General features: G+C 38.9%; 1 protein-coding gene and 1 long non-coding RNA gene across 2 annotated transcripts; one reads left to right on the top strand and one right to left on the bottom strand.

Annotated features, from left to right (window-relative positions):
• Positions 1 to 743: 743 nt before the first annotated feature.
• LOC116733812 (leucine-rich repeat-containing protein 15) lies at positions 744 to 5,807 on the top strand. Its single transcript, XM_032584669.1, has 6 exons — positions 744 to 976; positions 1,115 to 1,299; positions 1,399 to 1,655; positions 3,332 to 3,452; positions 4,512 to 4,647; positions 4,721 to 5,807. The coding sequence occupies exons 1-6, from the start codon at positions 793 to 795 to the stop codon at positions 4,909 to 4,911; spliced, it is 1,074 nt and encodes a 357-aa protein (XP_032440560.1). The 5' UTR covers positions 744 to 792; the 3' UTR covers positions 4,912 to 5,807.
• Positions 5,808 to 8,633: 2,826 nt separating this feature from the next.
• On the bottom strand, positions 8,634 to 11,154 carry LOC116733756 (uncharacterized). The gene is made up of 2 exons (XR_004342107.1): positions 10,591 to 11,154; positions 8,634 to 10,403 (listed from the first exon to the last, which is right to left on the bottom strand). It is a non-coding gene; the product is annotated as an uncharacterized LOC116733756 (long non-coding RNA).
• Between the last annotated feature and the right edge of the window lie 4,495 nt (positions 11,155 to 15,649).

Genomic DNA, 15,649 nt, shown 5'->3' with positions numbered 1-15,649 from the left:
AATGTAAAACTGTGAAGCTGCCATGTTTCCATGTTGGCTTTTGACCAACAAGCACAAAACTCTCAGGAGACAGTAGCTGCATTCCCATTGACCATGGAATTGGCTCAATAGAAACATGCCAATTTCGGAAAAAATAGATAAGGACTCACACCAGTCGATATTTTGCTGCCTATATGTTGTTCTGAACCTACATCCTCCTACAGCGACTTAAGAACTTTATCTGTGAACTGATTAACCTGTCGTACCTTTGTGTTCAAGTGCTCTCAAACGTCCACCAAAGTGCAGTTTTGGACACTGCTGTTTTGTCTTAAGTGGTATCTAATGATGCACAATGCCTGTGAAGCTTAAGAGATTCTTTAAAGTATTTTTTGTCTGTAACAGGGCATATTTTACTCACAGCCAACTCAAAAAGCCTTAAGAACCTCTCCATTAAGACCAGCTGTAAAGAAGATACTGCATCTCTGAAGTCAAAACTATAATATGACTCGATGTTACTCTAAGCTCTTCATGTCTTCAGGAAATCACGTCAACTCGTAAAAAACATGGTTTGTTAAATGTATTAAATACATTTGCAATCAAGAATCCTGGCTGGATATTTGAACCACCCTGACAGTAAAACAGATTTTCTCATGCTTCAGCGTCTGTTCAGCTAAATGCACGTCGACCTTGCAGCACGGCTGTGCTGGTGCTCAATGCTCCTTTACGTTTATTATTGTCTACTGAACTCAAAGAGACTCAAACATTTTTCTTTGCTGATTTTTTTTTCTTTCCATTATTCATTTTGCAGTGAAGATGCTGCCCTGGACTCAGTTGGTGTTGGTCTTTCTTAGCGTGGTGCAGGCTGTGGTAAGCTGCCCCGATGTCTGCAAATGCTCCAGGAAGTCCAGCCCAGAAAAGTCCGAAGTCAACTGTCATAAAAAGGGTCTTCGTAGCCTTCCCTCCAATCTGCCGCCGGATGCTTGGATCCTCAAACTGGGTGAGTGGCATTCGGATAATCAGGTTATTCTTTGACATATGTCTAAGTTGCATTTGAGTGTATCTGACTCTGAAGTCATTTACTGTATTACAGGTGTAGTTGCAAGACTAATATTTTTTTCCCCACTGCTGCAAAAAGGTGAGAATGGCATAACAACCCTAAAGGCCAATTCATTTAGATCAGCGCCCAGGATTGAGAGCATCAACCTGGAACGAAATGCAATCAAATCCATCCACCCCAAAGCCTTTTCTGGTGCCAAGCAACTGATGCTGCTCAACCTTTATGGCAACCACATCACAGTGCTCTCCCCACGGGGGTTTCAGGTAAGGTGGTAAAAAAGAAAAGGACAGTGTGTTCCTCCATTCTACGCCGTAATCTTACCAAAACTCTGTTTTCATTTTTATTTTTTACCTCCCCGGCAGGACCTCCTGAACCTTCGTTTCCTCATGCTGGGTCAGAACCAGATTGGGATTCTCAAATCTGAGATGTTTGCTGGCATGAGGAACCTCTCAGACCTCGATCTACCTCTTAATGCGCTGACAGCGCTTCCGTCTAACGCCTTCAAACCTTTGATTGCCCTCAAAGTGTTGGACCTTTCCCTGAATCGAATCCAAAGGATCTCTCCCAAAGCCTTCACTGGACTCAGACAGCTCCTGTTCCTTAATCTGGACAACAACAGGTCACTATAATATATGGTATTCAAGTATTAAAAAGAATTCAATATATGAACAGGATGAACCCGCAAAATACAGCACCTCACGGTACTATTTATACTCTTGTTCTTTTCACATTTTGTCACATTACAGCCATAATATAAGCAGCAAAAAGAATGTGTGACCTAAATGAAATAATTTGTCTTCCGTACAAAATCATATGCATAATAGAGATCATTCATTGCCCTATATTTATCTATTGGAAGCTGAACAAGAGACCGATTGGAGCATCACCTTTCAGTAGGACAATGATCCTGAACTTACAGCATGATCTACAGTGGAGTGGGATGTCAAACCCATTTTCATTTTGGGCCACAACCGGCCCTATTGATGTCCTCAAGGGGCAAAATGCTTTGATAAAATTCTTTAGTAATCTGTTAATGATGATATCTCCACATTAGATGAGTATATCTTAAAATTAAATAATACTGAACGTCTTTTCACATTGACGTAATTTGGCACTATGCAGATAAAAACGGTTTTGATTTGACTAATTCAATTAAAACTTGAGATGTTCAGAGATGTTCTCTGGCTTTCTGACGAAGCCTGAGCTATTTTGCAAAGAAGAAATGGCAAAGAAAAACCCAATTCAGTCGATAAGGGCTAATTCACACCAACCTTGTTTAGTCCACTAAATTATCTAATGGGAGTTTATTTGCCTAGAAAGTCCAGTTCGATGGGGGAGGCGTGAATGCATCATTGAACTCTGATGCAGAACACATGAAGTGAACTCTGGTCCTCCTAAAAACCTAGGTCTCGGTTTGGTTAAAGTAAACTCTAGTGCAGTTCGAATGCACATGTAAACACCAAGCAGACCAAAGACAGCTCTAAAAGCAGAAAGTGGACTGTAGCGCAGGGCATTCTGGGAAAATACAACCAAAAACAACCATACTAGTCTAATGCTAACGGAAGAAAAGGCTTGTGGTCTATTACCAAAGTAAACAGAAACCCTACTATCGCTAAAATCTGACATCACTCCATATATGTTTACATTTTGTGAAGAAGGAAGTTGCGCTCAGTGTCTTCTTCAGAGATACTCTTTCTGTCGTTTCCTTCAGTGGTTCTTGGTGTAGCGCCACCACAGGCGAGGAAGGGAACACGTTTTCAATTAGTCCGGATTGTTTGGCACAGTCTGCGATGGACTGGCGACCTGTCCAGGGTGACCCCTCCTCTTGCCCAAAATGTCTTGCTGGAGATAGGCACCAGCACCCCTCTGATACCCTCCAAAAATGTTTCAGAGAAAGGTGGTTCTACAAAATATTAACTGAGGGTTCCTCAAGATAACAAATCATAAAAAACCCTTTGTAGATTGTTATTTAATTTTATGAGCGATAAAGTAATTGCTGTTTATCTTTTATTATCCCATAACACACCAAAATGTAAGAGTGCATTCATTACTTTTCAAGGTGTTGCATGTATGGTGCTGAAAGGCCTCACTTTATGTTCTTAATTTGCTGCAAAAACCTTAAAATACATTGTTGTAATTTTTCTTTTTGAGTCTTAATTTCTTTAAATGTATGTCACAGTGTGAAGTGAACGCTAATAATCTGTTTGCCAATGACGTGAATTCTGTTGTTGTATTGTCCTATAATCAGCTGCCTATTAATGCACTAATCTGGAGAATTTGTCTCGCATAACTCAGTCTGAAAACTGTCCCATCTGGAGCATTCCGGCCGCTGAGATCACTGGAGATGCTGGTTCTGGACAACAACCTCCTGTCAACACTGAGTCAGTCAGCTCTGGATGGCCTTAGCAACCTGCAGGTAACAACATCGTTGCCTTCACAGGAAGTGTGAAAAAATAACTAAGGTTGAATTCCCACCAAGCCTGTTCGGTCCGCTTTAATTCAACTCCAGTTCTTTTGTCGAGAAAGTCCGGTTCGTTTGTGGAGGTGTGAAAGTGTAATCAAACTCTGAAGTGGACCAAAAAAGCAAACTCTGATCCGCCTATGGTTGGTTTGGTTGCAGTGAACTCTGGTGAGGTTTGAATGTGTATGTGAACTCTAAGCGGACCTGGGAACAAGTCCACCTATCATTATAAAAATGACCACCTTTTTTTTTCTTTTTTTGCTGAAAGATGATTTAGGCAAAAAAAAAAAATCACTTTTGACTTGAAGGAGACAATAAGCAACTTTGGGCATGTTCTCTTCTAAAGTCTCTTCCAAATTTAAGGAGTTTTTTGGGGCTTGTTTTTGAACATGAAACTGCTAATTTGGGCTTGAATTTCTTTCCTTAAAAAAAAAAGATTATTTCCCAGCTCCCCACAATAAAGCAAAAACATGAATGGTAGGTAGTTTGCGCGGTATGATATGCAGGGATACACTGTAAAATCACTTTAAAATCTCATGGATTTGTGTAGGTGCCATGTTAAGCTGTTTTGGGCTGGTTTTCATGTAGCTGGTTGCTTGTTTCTCTCGCAAGATCTGGCAACACTGCCTGGAACCGCTCTAAAAGCACGAAGCAGCCAGAGAGAAATCCTTCCATCGCTAAAATCTGATGATACTCCATTTTTATTTATATTTTGTGAAGAAGGAAGTTGGGCTCAGTGCTTTCTTCAGAGGTTTTTATGTTGTTTCCTTCGCACTGCGCCACCACAGGCGAGGAGGGAAACAGGTATTTCATTCAGTTCAGATTGTTGGACAACTAGCAGTGTGAAAGGAAACCACACCAGCTGAAAATGTAGCAAATCTTGCAGTTTTGGACTTTAATTTTTAGGACGTGGAAACACCATAAAGAGACGACCTCACACTGTCAAGGTTCTTCAAGTTTTCTATATAAAGTTCAATCCATAAGGCAAACTAAATTAGCTTCCTATTGAACCAGGAGCTCTACCTGAGGAACAACGAGCTGGAGCAGCTGCCATCTGGTGCGTTCAGCAACATGCCCAAGCTCTCCCAGCTTGGACTCAGTGGAAACCGCCTGAAGACAGTGGATGGAAACATGTTCAGCCATATGCCAGGTTAGATGGACCCAATTCCTTTTCCTTCCACTCCCCGTGCCCTGGTTACAGTCTCCTTTGTCCTTCACCTCAGCGCTGAAGAAGCTGTACCTGCATGAGAACCCGTGGCAGTGCGACTGTAACATCATCTCTCTGGTGAGGTGGATGGGACAGACCAAGGCCGCAATGTCGCCCCGGGACGCCCTGAAATGTGCGAGCCCGCCACAGCTGAAGAACAAGAACCTGAGCAGCCTGCAGCCGGCGACGCTGCAGTGCAGCGCCTAACGTCCAGGAGCAGTCCCCTCCACGAGGACACATTAATATGTCAAAACCAACTTACTTTTTAGTATTTTTTCTGTTCTAAGCTACAGTGTGGGGAATGTACACACCAAACTCCTATCTAATGTAATATTTATAATTTCATCTAGAACCTCTGAGCTGTGTTGTTTCAAATTCCATGTATGTTTTTTTTTCTTTGCTTCTCTTTGTGAATGTTTCTGACATCAAACAGCATTAAAATCTCTTTGCTGCCAGAGATTTTAATTGGACAGAGTGAGGACTGTCTCCACCAACGCAGACCACGTCTGCTTCCTAAGCTCTTAAATTCAGCTGTGAGATGAACATTAATCTCATAATCTCATATTTTCCAAAGAATCTATCCAAGTATGGAAAGTGAGGGATTACATGCAAAAGGATTACATTAATCTTGTTCGAGAAGAGTCCCTTAAATTTTTGTATTTGGAGCAGGAAGTTGAGAAAGGAAGACTTCTCGTTCGGTTTAATGAAATTAAGCTAAAATAAAAATGGAGGCAGGTCCTGTCAGGCTGTTAAATCTGTATTCTTTAAAATGAACAACAAATGGTAAATATGGTGCGTATGTTCAGTCTTGATCCTGCAGTAATTTGTTTTTTCTTTAGCTTTGATCTGCAACAAGAAGTCCAAAGCCGTCAACGGCATACCATTGCCACCCTAGAAGATGTTAGTGGCAGCATCATGCTGTGGGATGGTTTTCTTCAGCAGGAACAAGAAAGCTAATCAGAGATGATTTAGAGATGAATTCTGCTAAACGCTGGACAATAATGAAAGAAAACCGGTTGGAGTTTTCAAAAAACTTGAACCTGGGGCGTAGGTACACCTTCCAATATGGCAGCTGGAGAAGTTTCACTAAAGCTGCAGCAGGTGACTTTTATAAAATATATATATATATATATATATATATATATATATATATATGTATATATATATATATATATATATATATATATATATATATACAGCATATATATATATATATATATATATATATATATATATATATATATATATATATATATATATTTTACATATTTGTTGAAACTCACAGTTCAATATGAGACAGACTATGTGTAAAAAAAAAAGAGCTCCTCTGCCTTCTGCTAACCAGAAACAACCAATCAGAGCCTTAGCTTGTGGACACGCCCATCATTCCCATATCCACTTTTTAACTTTATCAATAAAAAAGTTTGAAAGTTAACTTATCATTTTGCTTCAGTTTTACCAGAGCGATGACTTTGTGTTCGTCTGTCACATGAAATTCCAATAAAACACACAGAACAGCGGAAACATCAGCAAACGTGAAGGTGCTTAAATGAAACATTAGAAGGGCAACACATCAGTGCAGAAGTTATTTTAATGAAAAACAAAAAAACATGAATATTTGAAAGAAGAATTGACTTGGTGTTTTATTTCAGCAGTATTGGCCAGGCAGAGCGGAGCTGCTGCAGTGAATCTGTCCACTGGTCATTTCTCCTCCATCGCTGACAATCAGACACGACAATCAGGCTCAATGGGAGGAAAAGAGGCGGAGCATGCAGACCCTGTGAAACCAGCCTAAGGAACGAAAAGCAAAGGCAGAGAAAGAGGGGTGGGGGGAAGGAGGGCGGTTTTCTGAGCTGGTGGTTGCTATGGTTCTCTGTGTAATCGACGTCTGAACTCCACACAAAGCCTCTGACATGAGAATCCCAGCGTCTCTCTTGATTAATGCAGATCATTTCCACCTGCATTAAACCTGCAATTATGAGACAACGTCTGAGAACAATGTGTCTGTTCTGAGCTGGAGCTCATTGTGCTCCTGGATATTTTACAGCAGTCGGCTGATGTTCTCCCTCCTTTTTCTTTCATGTCTTTCTTTTGTTTCGATGTGTGTTTTTTTTATTGGTTATTGTTGAAACAGCTTAATTTTGCAAATAGCCAAACATCCAATTTAATCCATAGGAAACTTGGGGAACTAATCTGAAACAGGAGATTGAAGCCGAACTTCATGTTTGGGTTTAATATTGCATATTATCTGATTTCCTGTTGAAGCTGCTGTGTCTTTGTACCTCATAATGCTGTTTGTGACAGAGATATTTATTGTATGCAAAAAGATATACATTTGGATGCAGGCGAAAATATGATAAAAAAATAATAATCTGATGAACTCTTGAATTTGGAAAAAGAGAAAATAAATATAATCCTCCTTGATATCTAATCTACTGAAGACCTGGAGTTCTTTTTGAGAGATGATTTCTTTCTATTATTTCTAAATATATAAGATATATTTATTGAGGTTCTCAGAACAGATATATGAGCATTTGCTCGCTACGTAGAAAAACCCTGAATTTTTTTTTATTTTATTACTCTCATATCATGAATAATTTCAACCGAACAGGTAAACACAGAGCAGGTCACACAATGACCAACAAACACAAAGAAAAAAAACTGAAAAAAAAGTGCTTGTAATAATTTTGCAGTGAAATAATATTTTTTGATTGAAAAATAAATCAAAACATATTAAAACCATGGCACTTAAAATGTTTAGCGCTGGAACTGTGAGATGTTTTATTAAAATGTGTCTTTCTGTGTTGTACTGATTCTTCCTGTGTGTGTGTGTGTGTGTGTGTGCGTGCGTGTGTGTGTGTGTGTGTCCGCCCACAGAGCCGTCTCCTCTGCTCCGCGGTGCAGGTAACTGGGACACACTGTGGGATGTTTGTAGGACAATGCCGTCCTGTTCTTGGCCCAGAAAAGATGCTAGGAGTTTTTTTGTTTTTCTTTTTGGATCTTGTTAAACATTTGATGCTTTTCAGTTAGCGTTTTGTTAAAAAGTTGTATTCATCCCTTAATAGCTGACTAAGCGTGACCCAGTTGGCAACAAACTTCCATCACTTTCAGATCTCATTAAGACGTTGGTTGAACCGGAGCTGCTCCACCAGGCTTTGTGTGCAGAGATGAGAGGCGCTTCATTACTCTGCTCGCTGTGAGTTTACAATATTTGCCTAAGCGCAGAGTTACAACCTTTGCACCTAAGTAGCTCTTTCGGTTTTGTTACTTGTAGGCCTTTGACTACACCACAAGACTTGATAAGAGTTCTAAATCACACACAACTCAACCAGGATCACTTTAAGAAACTTCTGTTGCTTTTGACAACATTCTGATTAAAAAGTGGGAGAGACTGGTAATGTGTTAGACTGGATCGGCTCTTGCTTAGTCGACCAGGATGTCGACTAAGGATTAGACATATTACCACACCTGTCTTTTATAAAAGGTCATGCTAGGAAGTTGCATTTCTTTTAAGCCATTTGATGTATATATAGTGTTTTTTATAACCATGGAAGATAACATAGTTACTTGATTGTGCTATAAAATGGCACAAAGTGCCTGGATAATACATGACACCGCCCCTTTAAGGAGGATTAAACAGGGCTAATGGGCCTATGAAGCTGCTTTAGGACCATTGAGGATAAAAACAAAAGAATGAGTACATTTCCACCAAAAAAAACTCAGACATTTTCTGAGTTTGAAAAGTTAAAATTGGCTAGAAATAAAAAACGAACAAAAAATGAGAAATTTTTAGCTTAATCTCAGACATTTTAGAGAAAAATCTGGAAATTTTCTGAATTTGACAAGTCAAAAAAACTTTAGACTTTTGAAATTCAGAAATTTCCATGTTTTTCCTAGAAAATGTCTAGGCTTAATTACATTTTTTTTTATTCTAACAAAATTTTAACTTTTCAAACTCAAAAATTTACTTGCTGTTTCCAGGGAATTTCTGAGAGTAATCTTGATATTTCCGAAGTTTTTCTAGCAAACCGTCAACTTTTCCAACTCAGAAATGTCCTTATTTTTTCTGGAAAGTTTCTACTTTCTTTATTGTCAGAGATTTACTCTTCCTCTATCCCTGTACCTACCATGCCCCTAGTACTCCAGCGTGTAGACACCCTTTAAATTGCATCAACAAAGTTATATACAGTATGTAAGTAAAATCCATATCAGCAGGTGCAGTGGCAGAGGAACTGGCTGTGCAGCAAAGAATGAGTTGAATGGCTGAGCTGCGGGTGGAAGTGCTGACAGAGGCCTGCAGCGGTGAGCCTCTGCTCAGAGATTCCATCAGAGGGAGGTTTAGCACCGTCCTGCTGATCTGGCACAGCTACAGTCAGTCTCTGTTGCCTGTGTTTGTTTTCGCATCATGCCCTGCATGCCTTCAGGTTAAAGCAACTCTTCAAGTCAGAGGCTGTTAGGAAATCACACTGCTGTCAGGAAGGGAGCGTGAGCTAAAAGTCTGCAAATACGAGCCAGATCCTCTGGACTAGATGGTTATCAATGTGTGTGTTTAGTTTTCAAGGTGAAGTTTTGCCACCATTGATTTCAGTTCAGTTCGGTTTTATTTCTATAGATTGCTTGCGTTGTATCATTGACTTTACAGCTGCTCCTCATATTGAACATGCATGTAGCAACAGTAGAGAGGAAAACAATCCTCTTTAACAGGAAGAAAAATTAACTGAAAGAAAGCATAATGTTGAAATGATAGCAAATAATGGAAACTGGAGAGTAGGAGACGAAAGTGACAAAACGTGGTCAGTTATTTGTGACCAAAGGGGGCAGCACTGAGACAGACTCAGGCGAAAATGAAGTGGAACTAAACAAACCCACACAAAAATGTCCAAATTTGAATAGAAATATAAAGACAGAAGCCTAAATAACTTATTTAGAGTTTATGAAGAAAACAAAACAAAACAACTACAACCAAAGAAAACAAAACAAAAAAAAAAACAAGTTGATTTGGGGGTTAGTTACACTTTACACATGCAGCCAGAGCTATACATGGTGTCTGTGTCTGGAGTCTAGACCTTAATCCAAGCTACATGTGTCAAGATTTCATATCTGCTGGTTACAAAATCTATCCAAATGATTTCACTTATTAAAAGGGGGGGCAAAAATGTCACGTTTAGATCAACAAAGCTGGCGGTTTTACAATGAGCTCCTTAGCAGTGGGAATACAAACGCTGGGTTGCATTTGGTCGGTTCATCCGATAAATTCCCAATAAAATATAAGCGAGACAAAATGTAAATAAAGCCTCAGGGAGAATGAAAACTTTTGCTGAGCTGTTTTAGTATTCTGAGTCTCCTGGAAGCCAATAGGTGCAGGCAGCAGTCAGCAACGTTGTGTGTCCTGCGCGCGCGCGCACCCACACACACACACACACACACCCACACACAGTTCGCTACAGCAAACAAGCTCCACAAACACACAGTCTCCCTTCCGTGGCTGCAGCAGCAGCAAACAGCTCACTGACAGATGATTCAGAGCACTCCCGATGAGAACAATGCTCCGGTGCCATCCTCACACCACCAGTCTTTCCCACAGTTGCCATGGGAACCCTTGCTCGTGTCATCTTCCAGCAGAAGTGTTTGTGTTGTCTTGCTTCCTACCAAGCTGGGAGTCACGTGTTCGGCTGACAATGCCAGCAGGAAAATCCCTGCTTCAAGGACGGCCGACAGGGAGCACCGCAAAAAAGAAGAAGAAGAAAAACATATTTCACATGCTCCGTCTTAAAAAAGCTTCTTCTTTTTTGTGGATATTCAGCATCAGTCGGTTCCCTCTTCCCATCGTCACAGAGCAGTTTTTATTAGAAATAAAAACCGAAACATGCATCCAGTGACTCCTACCTTTTTGCGCCTGGAGCCGGTTGTTCTCCTGCACCCGCTGGATGCTGACGGAGGAAACTCATAAGAGGCAATAAACAGAGTAACTCGATCAGAGGGAAGCGGCGGATTTGTTGAATCCAATTTGTGGTGACCGGTTTTTTTTTTTTTTTTTTTTAAAGATGAGCAGCAACCAGAGGGGACCCGGCGCACAGCGTCACCGCTCTGCTTTATGGATAACACCGAGGGGAAATGATGGCGAGTGTAAACCAATTCGCAATTAATCATTTCAATCTCACCGCGTCTTCGGCTGACGTCAACTTTAGTTTTGGTCATTGTGATGCGAAAACCAAAGAAATCCATTTCCTGGTGCAACTTTGCCGATAGGCTGCAGAGGTCAGCAGATCCCTGCGTTCTCTCACCTGAAACGTCTTGAAGTTCAACTCTGTCGCAGATGCAATAGAAGCAACGTAAAAATGAATATCGTTAAAAAAAAAAAGGAAAGAAAAAGAAAAACAAAGCACTTTGTTTCACCTGCAGCCTTCAAAGATCAGTTGTTCTGCACCGACTGAAAACCTGCTCATGCATCGTAAAGCAGTTTGAAAATTAAAATAAAACGATGCTGAGATGAATATTTCACATTCCTTACTCACAATGGTCTCGTTCAGATTAGGATGATCTGAAAACAAGATGACTAACACCTTGTTTCTCAGAAATTCTCAGTTTGCAGGCATTAAGTCATTATGCTGCCTCTTCTTTTTCAGCATTTAAACACTGTAAAAACGAGTGTTGCTAATTGCTCAGTTCTCAGTTGTTGCTAAATGCCATTATTAATGTGGATAATTGGCAATACGACTTTAGTAGAAACAGAGGCTGCGGGAGATGAGAATATCCTCATGGAAGAGCAAAAGGGAGATAGGAAACATAATAAACATCTTCATAATACAATTTATTCTTGTATGTCTGATATTGTCACTCAGTTGTCAGGGACGCACAAACAGCAATTCTTAAAAGTCCAGCAAGTTTCGCTTCAAAGATCAGGTCAGGTGTGTGTGTGTGTGTGGGTGTGTGTGTGTGTGTGTGGGTGCGCGGGTGTGTGCGTGTGTGTGCGTGCAAAGAGCTAAGAGGGATGGAGGAAAACAGAATTATTTATTCCCGATGCTCTCTTCCAAGTGACCTGCACAAGTTTTGACTCTCCGCTGAAGACTCCATCAACAATCTTCATGCTTTTTTCATGTGGTTTGGTTTGTTTTTCTCCCACAAATTCAGCCTAATACAGAAAACTTATCAGAAACAACTGATGGTGAAGCAGGTGATGAGCTTGTTCAACCAAGTTCCATTGAACACCAATTTATTAGTGATGTTCTTTTACATGTTGTGTTGTGCCTTTCATGTTCATGTGCAAATTATTCATTACAACATGTGAATAATTAGTAATTATAATTCATATAATAAAAAAAATAATTCTTATTAGTAATAAATGAATAATAATGATAATCATATTGAATTGAATTAACAACGCTACATAAATTGAATAATGTATAATTTAAACACATTAAGATTTTTCCTTGATTGGCCTAAAATTTGGGCAATTAGATGCATTTGATGATTTTTTTTTTTTTGTTTTATTTTGGTGAATTAAGTCATAATCGCTTGTGACGCATCGGAGATTAACTTTCAGTAACAACACATTGGAAAAAAGGAACAAAAGTACTTTTCATCTTAAACATTTAACTATTTTACTAATGTTTACAGACTTGTTCTGATCCAGATCCATTTAGCTTTAAGGAAGGGCTTCTATGCTTCTTCTATGTTGTTAAAATATCTTTCATGCACAAGATTATATTTAATTGTACGACAACCCTACAAACCTAATTCCGCTTATAAGAGGGTTTACACTTCAGTCTTGAATTTTATGTGCAATGTCAAAAGTCACTCAATTTTCCCTTGATTGCTGGAACAATGTGTGAGCTGAAACACAAACTGTATCAACAGTTAACAGTTAATACTTAAAACACATTTAGTTTTTGCATTTTGTCAAAGAAATGGACAGTTTTAGTTGTAGAAACACATGAAAAACATCTGACCATTTACATCACAAAAACATCTTTGGCCTTTATCAGTAAGACTCCTAATAGCAACATACATTTTAATAACTTCAGTCACAAATGTTCTTTCTTTTGATTAAAGCTAGTCTGACTTTGTGATAACACAAAAATACACCCTTAGAAAGAAACATGGAAACTTTGACAACAAGATCATCTAAACTAAAATTAAGCAACGGAGTTAAGCACCTAAAAACATCCCAGAAAATATAATATGTATTTTTGGTTACATAAATATGTTTAAAAATGTAAATTTGCTACCATTAAATACAAGCTGGGTATTTATGGTTAAATAGAAATTTTCTGTTCATGATAAGGAAAGTATTGAGCATTTCTTCCTGGTTGTGATCTGCCTGTTTGTCCAAATATTGGCAGTCATTCCCAGATCAATAACAAAAATATCATATCCCATTGACATGAAAAATATATCTTTTCCTCTTAACAATATTAATTTGTCATAAGATTTTCTGAACAGCATCACTGTTTCTACATGATTAAAAAATAATGTGTGCCTTTGTTTTATTATTATTTGTAAGTATCTATAATACACAGTATTGAAAATCTTATGAAATAAACATTTCTGTAAACGTTGCATAAAATATTTTCTACAATTTTAACAACTTTTCCTGCAATGCAATGATTTTTTAGGTCAATCAGAGGATAGATAAATTTGTTATTACACTCATCTATTACAAAATGTTTAATGTCAGTACATGCTACCCTGAAACTGCCCTTCATTTATGCCATCAGGGAAGTTATATTTCCCCCAGAAGGAATGAGTAAAAATGGCGAATTTGAACAGCGTCTGTTATCTTCTCTGGCTTCTTGGCTTTTTTTCTTTTTATGGAGCTTTTCAAAAATACTGAAAGTGTGCAATACCGCCACCATCTGGTCTGGAGTGTGAACTGGAGCTAATGCCGTTCAATAATAGGTCTTACATCATACATCTGAAAATGGATCGAGTAAAGACAGCTTCCGTGTTTTAGTTAAAAAACTGAAAACTACAGATTATATTCAGAGAGATGTAAAACTGAAGACACCTGCTACATTTAGCGTTAAGGACAAATATTGTTCTTGTTGTAGCACCTCTGTCACTAAACTGTCAATGTTTACTGAATTTTAGCATGAGCTTACCGGGGCTCTAGCCCAGGGCCCCAGTGCTTTGGGGGCCACGAAAGATGCTTGGTATTTTTGAGAATGAATAAGGTCAGGATGCCTGATCCCTGGTTTAACGCACCTGGATCAAATGATGGCTCGTTAGAAGGCCTAAGAAGAACACTGACCTGCTGAGAAGGTTGTTGCTACCACCAGGGAGAGAACTAAAACATGCAGGATGCCGGCCCTCCAGGACCCACTTTGGGGACCCCTGCTTTACCCTCTTCCCTTCCCCTCGTCCTCCTTGAGCTCTGGGTCAGAACATTTTATTACTGCCTGGGGGTTAATCATGTTTCAAATTATGCACTACATGTAGAGAACAGTGGGCTGTGATTCCTTTCTGTACAATTTCTTACTTGTTGGGGCCTGCCCATAGCAATGCATAGGGATGTAATCCCTATGCATTGCATGGCAGGCACCTATTGTTCTACACCTCAAAATAACTGCCGCTTCCTACTACCGTTAATGCGGCTCGTACCGCTGCATGCCCCCTCACAATATATATATCAAAACGTGAGGCTCAATCCCGTGAGGGGAGCTATTACTTTTGTTGGCATTTCGAGTAACTGTGGCGACATAATTAACAAAAAACGAGCCAAATTTAACTCAAAACAAAAGTCTAACTGACACAAAACAGTGTCAGTTAGACTCAAAATAGACATAGAATTTAGTCTGCCTCTCTGAACTGCTCTTTAGAACTACAATGACTGAAGGTTAGAACTACAACATGGCGGACACTGAGTGCCTACAAAAGAGGTCTGAGCTGAATGTCAGAACTACAACATGGTGGAACTGTTAGTTACTACAGAGGAGGACTGAGCTGGCCTTTAGAACTACTTGTGTTTTGGGCTTTTTATAACTGATTTTACCCAACCATTGTTACACATGGGATTATTGTGGCAATTTAAAATGAAGCTTACTGAAAATTTCAAAATAAAAGCCTTGAATATTTTTACATCATGTAGTTGCTCTTTTTGGCTTTATTTGACTTTTTCATCCAAAGCACTGTTACACATGATATTAGTTTAGCTCTTTGAAATGAAGCATACTGAAAATTTCAAAATAAAAGCCTTGAATATTTTTACATCAGATAATTGCTCTTTTTGGCTTTATGTGACTTTTTTATCCAAAGCACTGTTACACATGGGATTAGTGTGGCAATTTAAAATTAAGCTTAACAAAAATTTCAAAATAAAAGCCTTGACAATTTTTACATCAGATAATTGCTCTTTTGAGCATTATATAACTGATTTAACCCACCAATTGTTACACATGGGATTAGTTTGGCACTTTGAAATGAAGCTTAACAAAAATTTCAAAATAAAAGCCTTGAGAAATCTTACATTAGGTAATTGCTCTTTTGAGCAATAAATAACTGATTTAACCCAATGACTATTAGAGATGGGATTAGTTTGGACCTTTGAAATTAAGCTTAACAAAAATTTCAAAATAAAAGCCTCAACATGCCCCTGAGGTTAGTGCACCGCCGCAGGCGGTGCAATAATATTATTCTGCATTATCTTTTTCTCTCAGGTCAGGGAACTGCCTTGCGCAGCAAGGCAGTTCATTAGCATTAGCATTTTAGCTTATATAAGCTATTAGCTATTTATTTGACTTATTAGCCATGTTTAGTCTACTGAATGGAGTAATACCATTATAGAAAACATCCTAATGATGTCCCACATGCTACTGACAGCAATCACGCTAACATTAGCATTTTTGCTAATTTTAGCTGATACACTTACTTTATCATACTGAATGGTGCAAGTCAATGTTAGTAAACATTCTTGTCATTGTATTCATATGATTGCAGCTTTCTTTAG

This window comes from Xiphophorus hellerii, chromosome 15 (genome assembly GCF_003331165.1).
Source record: "Xiphophorus hellerii strain 12219 chromosome 15, Xiphophorus_hellerii-4.1, whole genome shotgun sequence".
NCBI lineage: Eukaryota > Metazoa > Chordata > Actinopteri > Cyprinodontiformes > Poeciliidae > Xiphophorus > Xiphophorus hellerii.
This window is presented reverse-complemented; position numbering and strand designations above follow the sequence as displayed.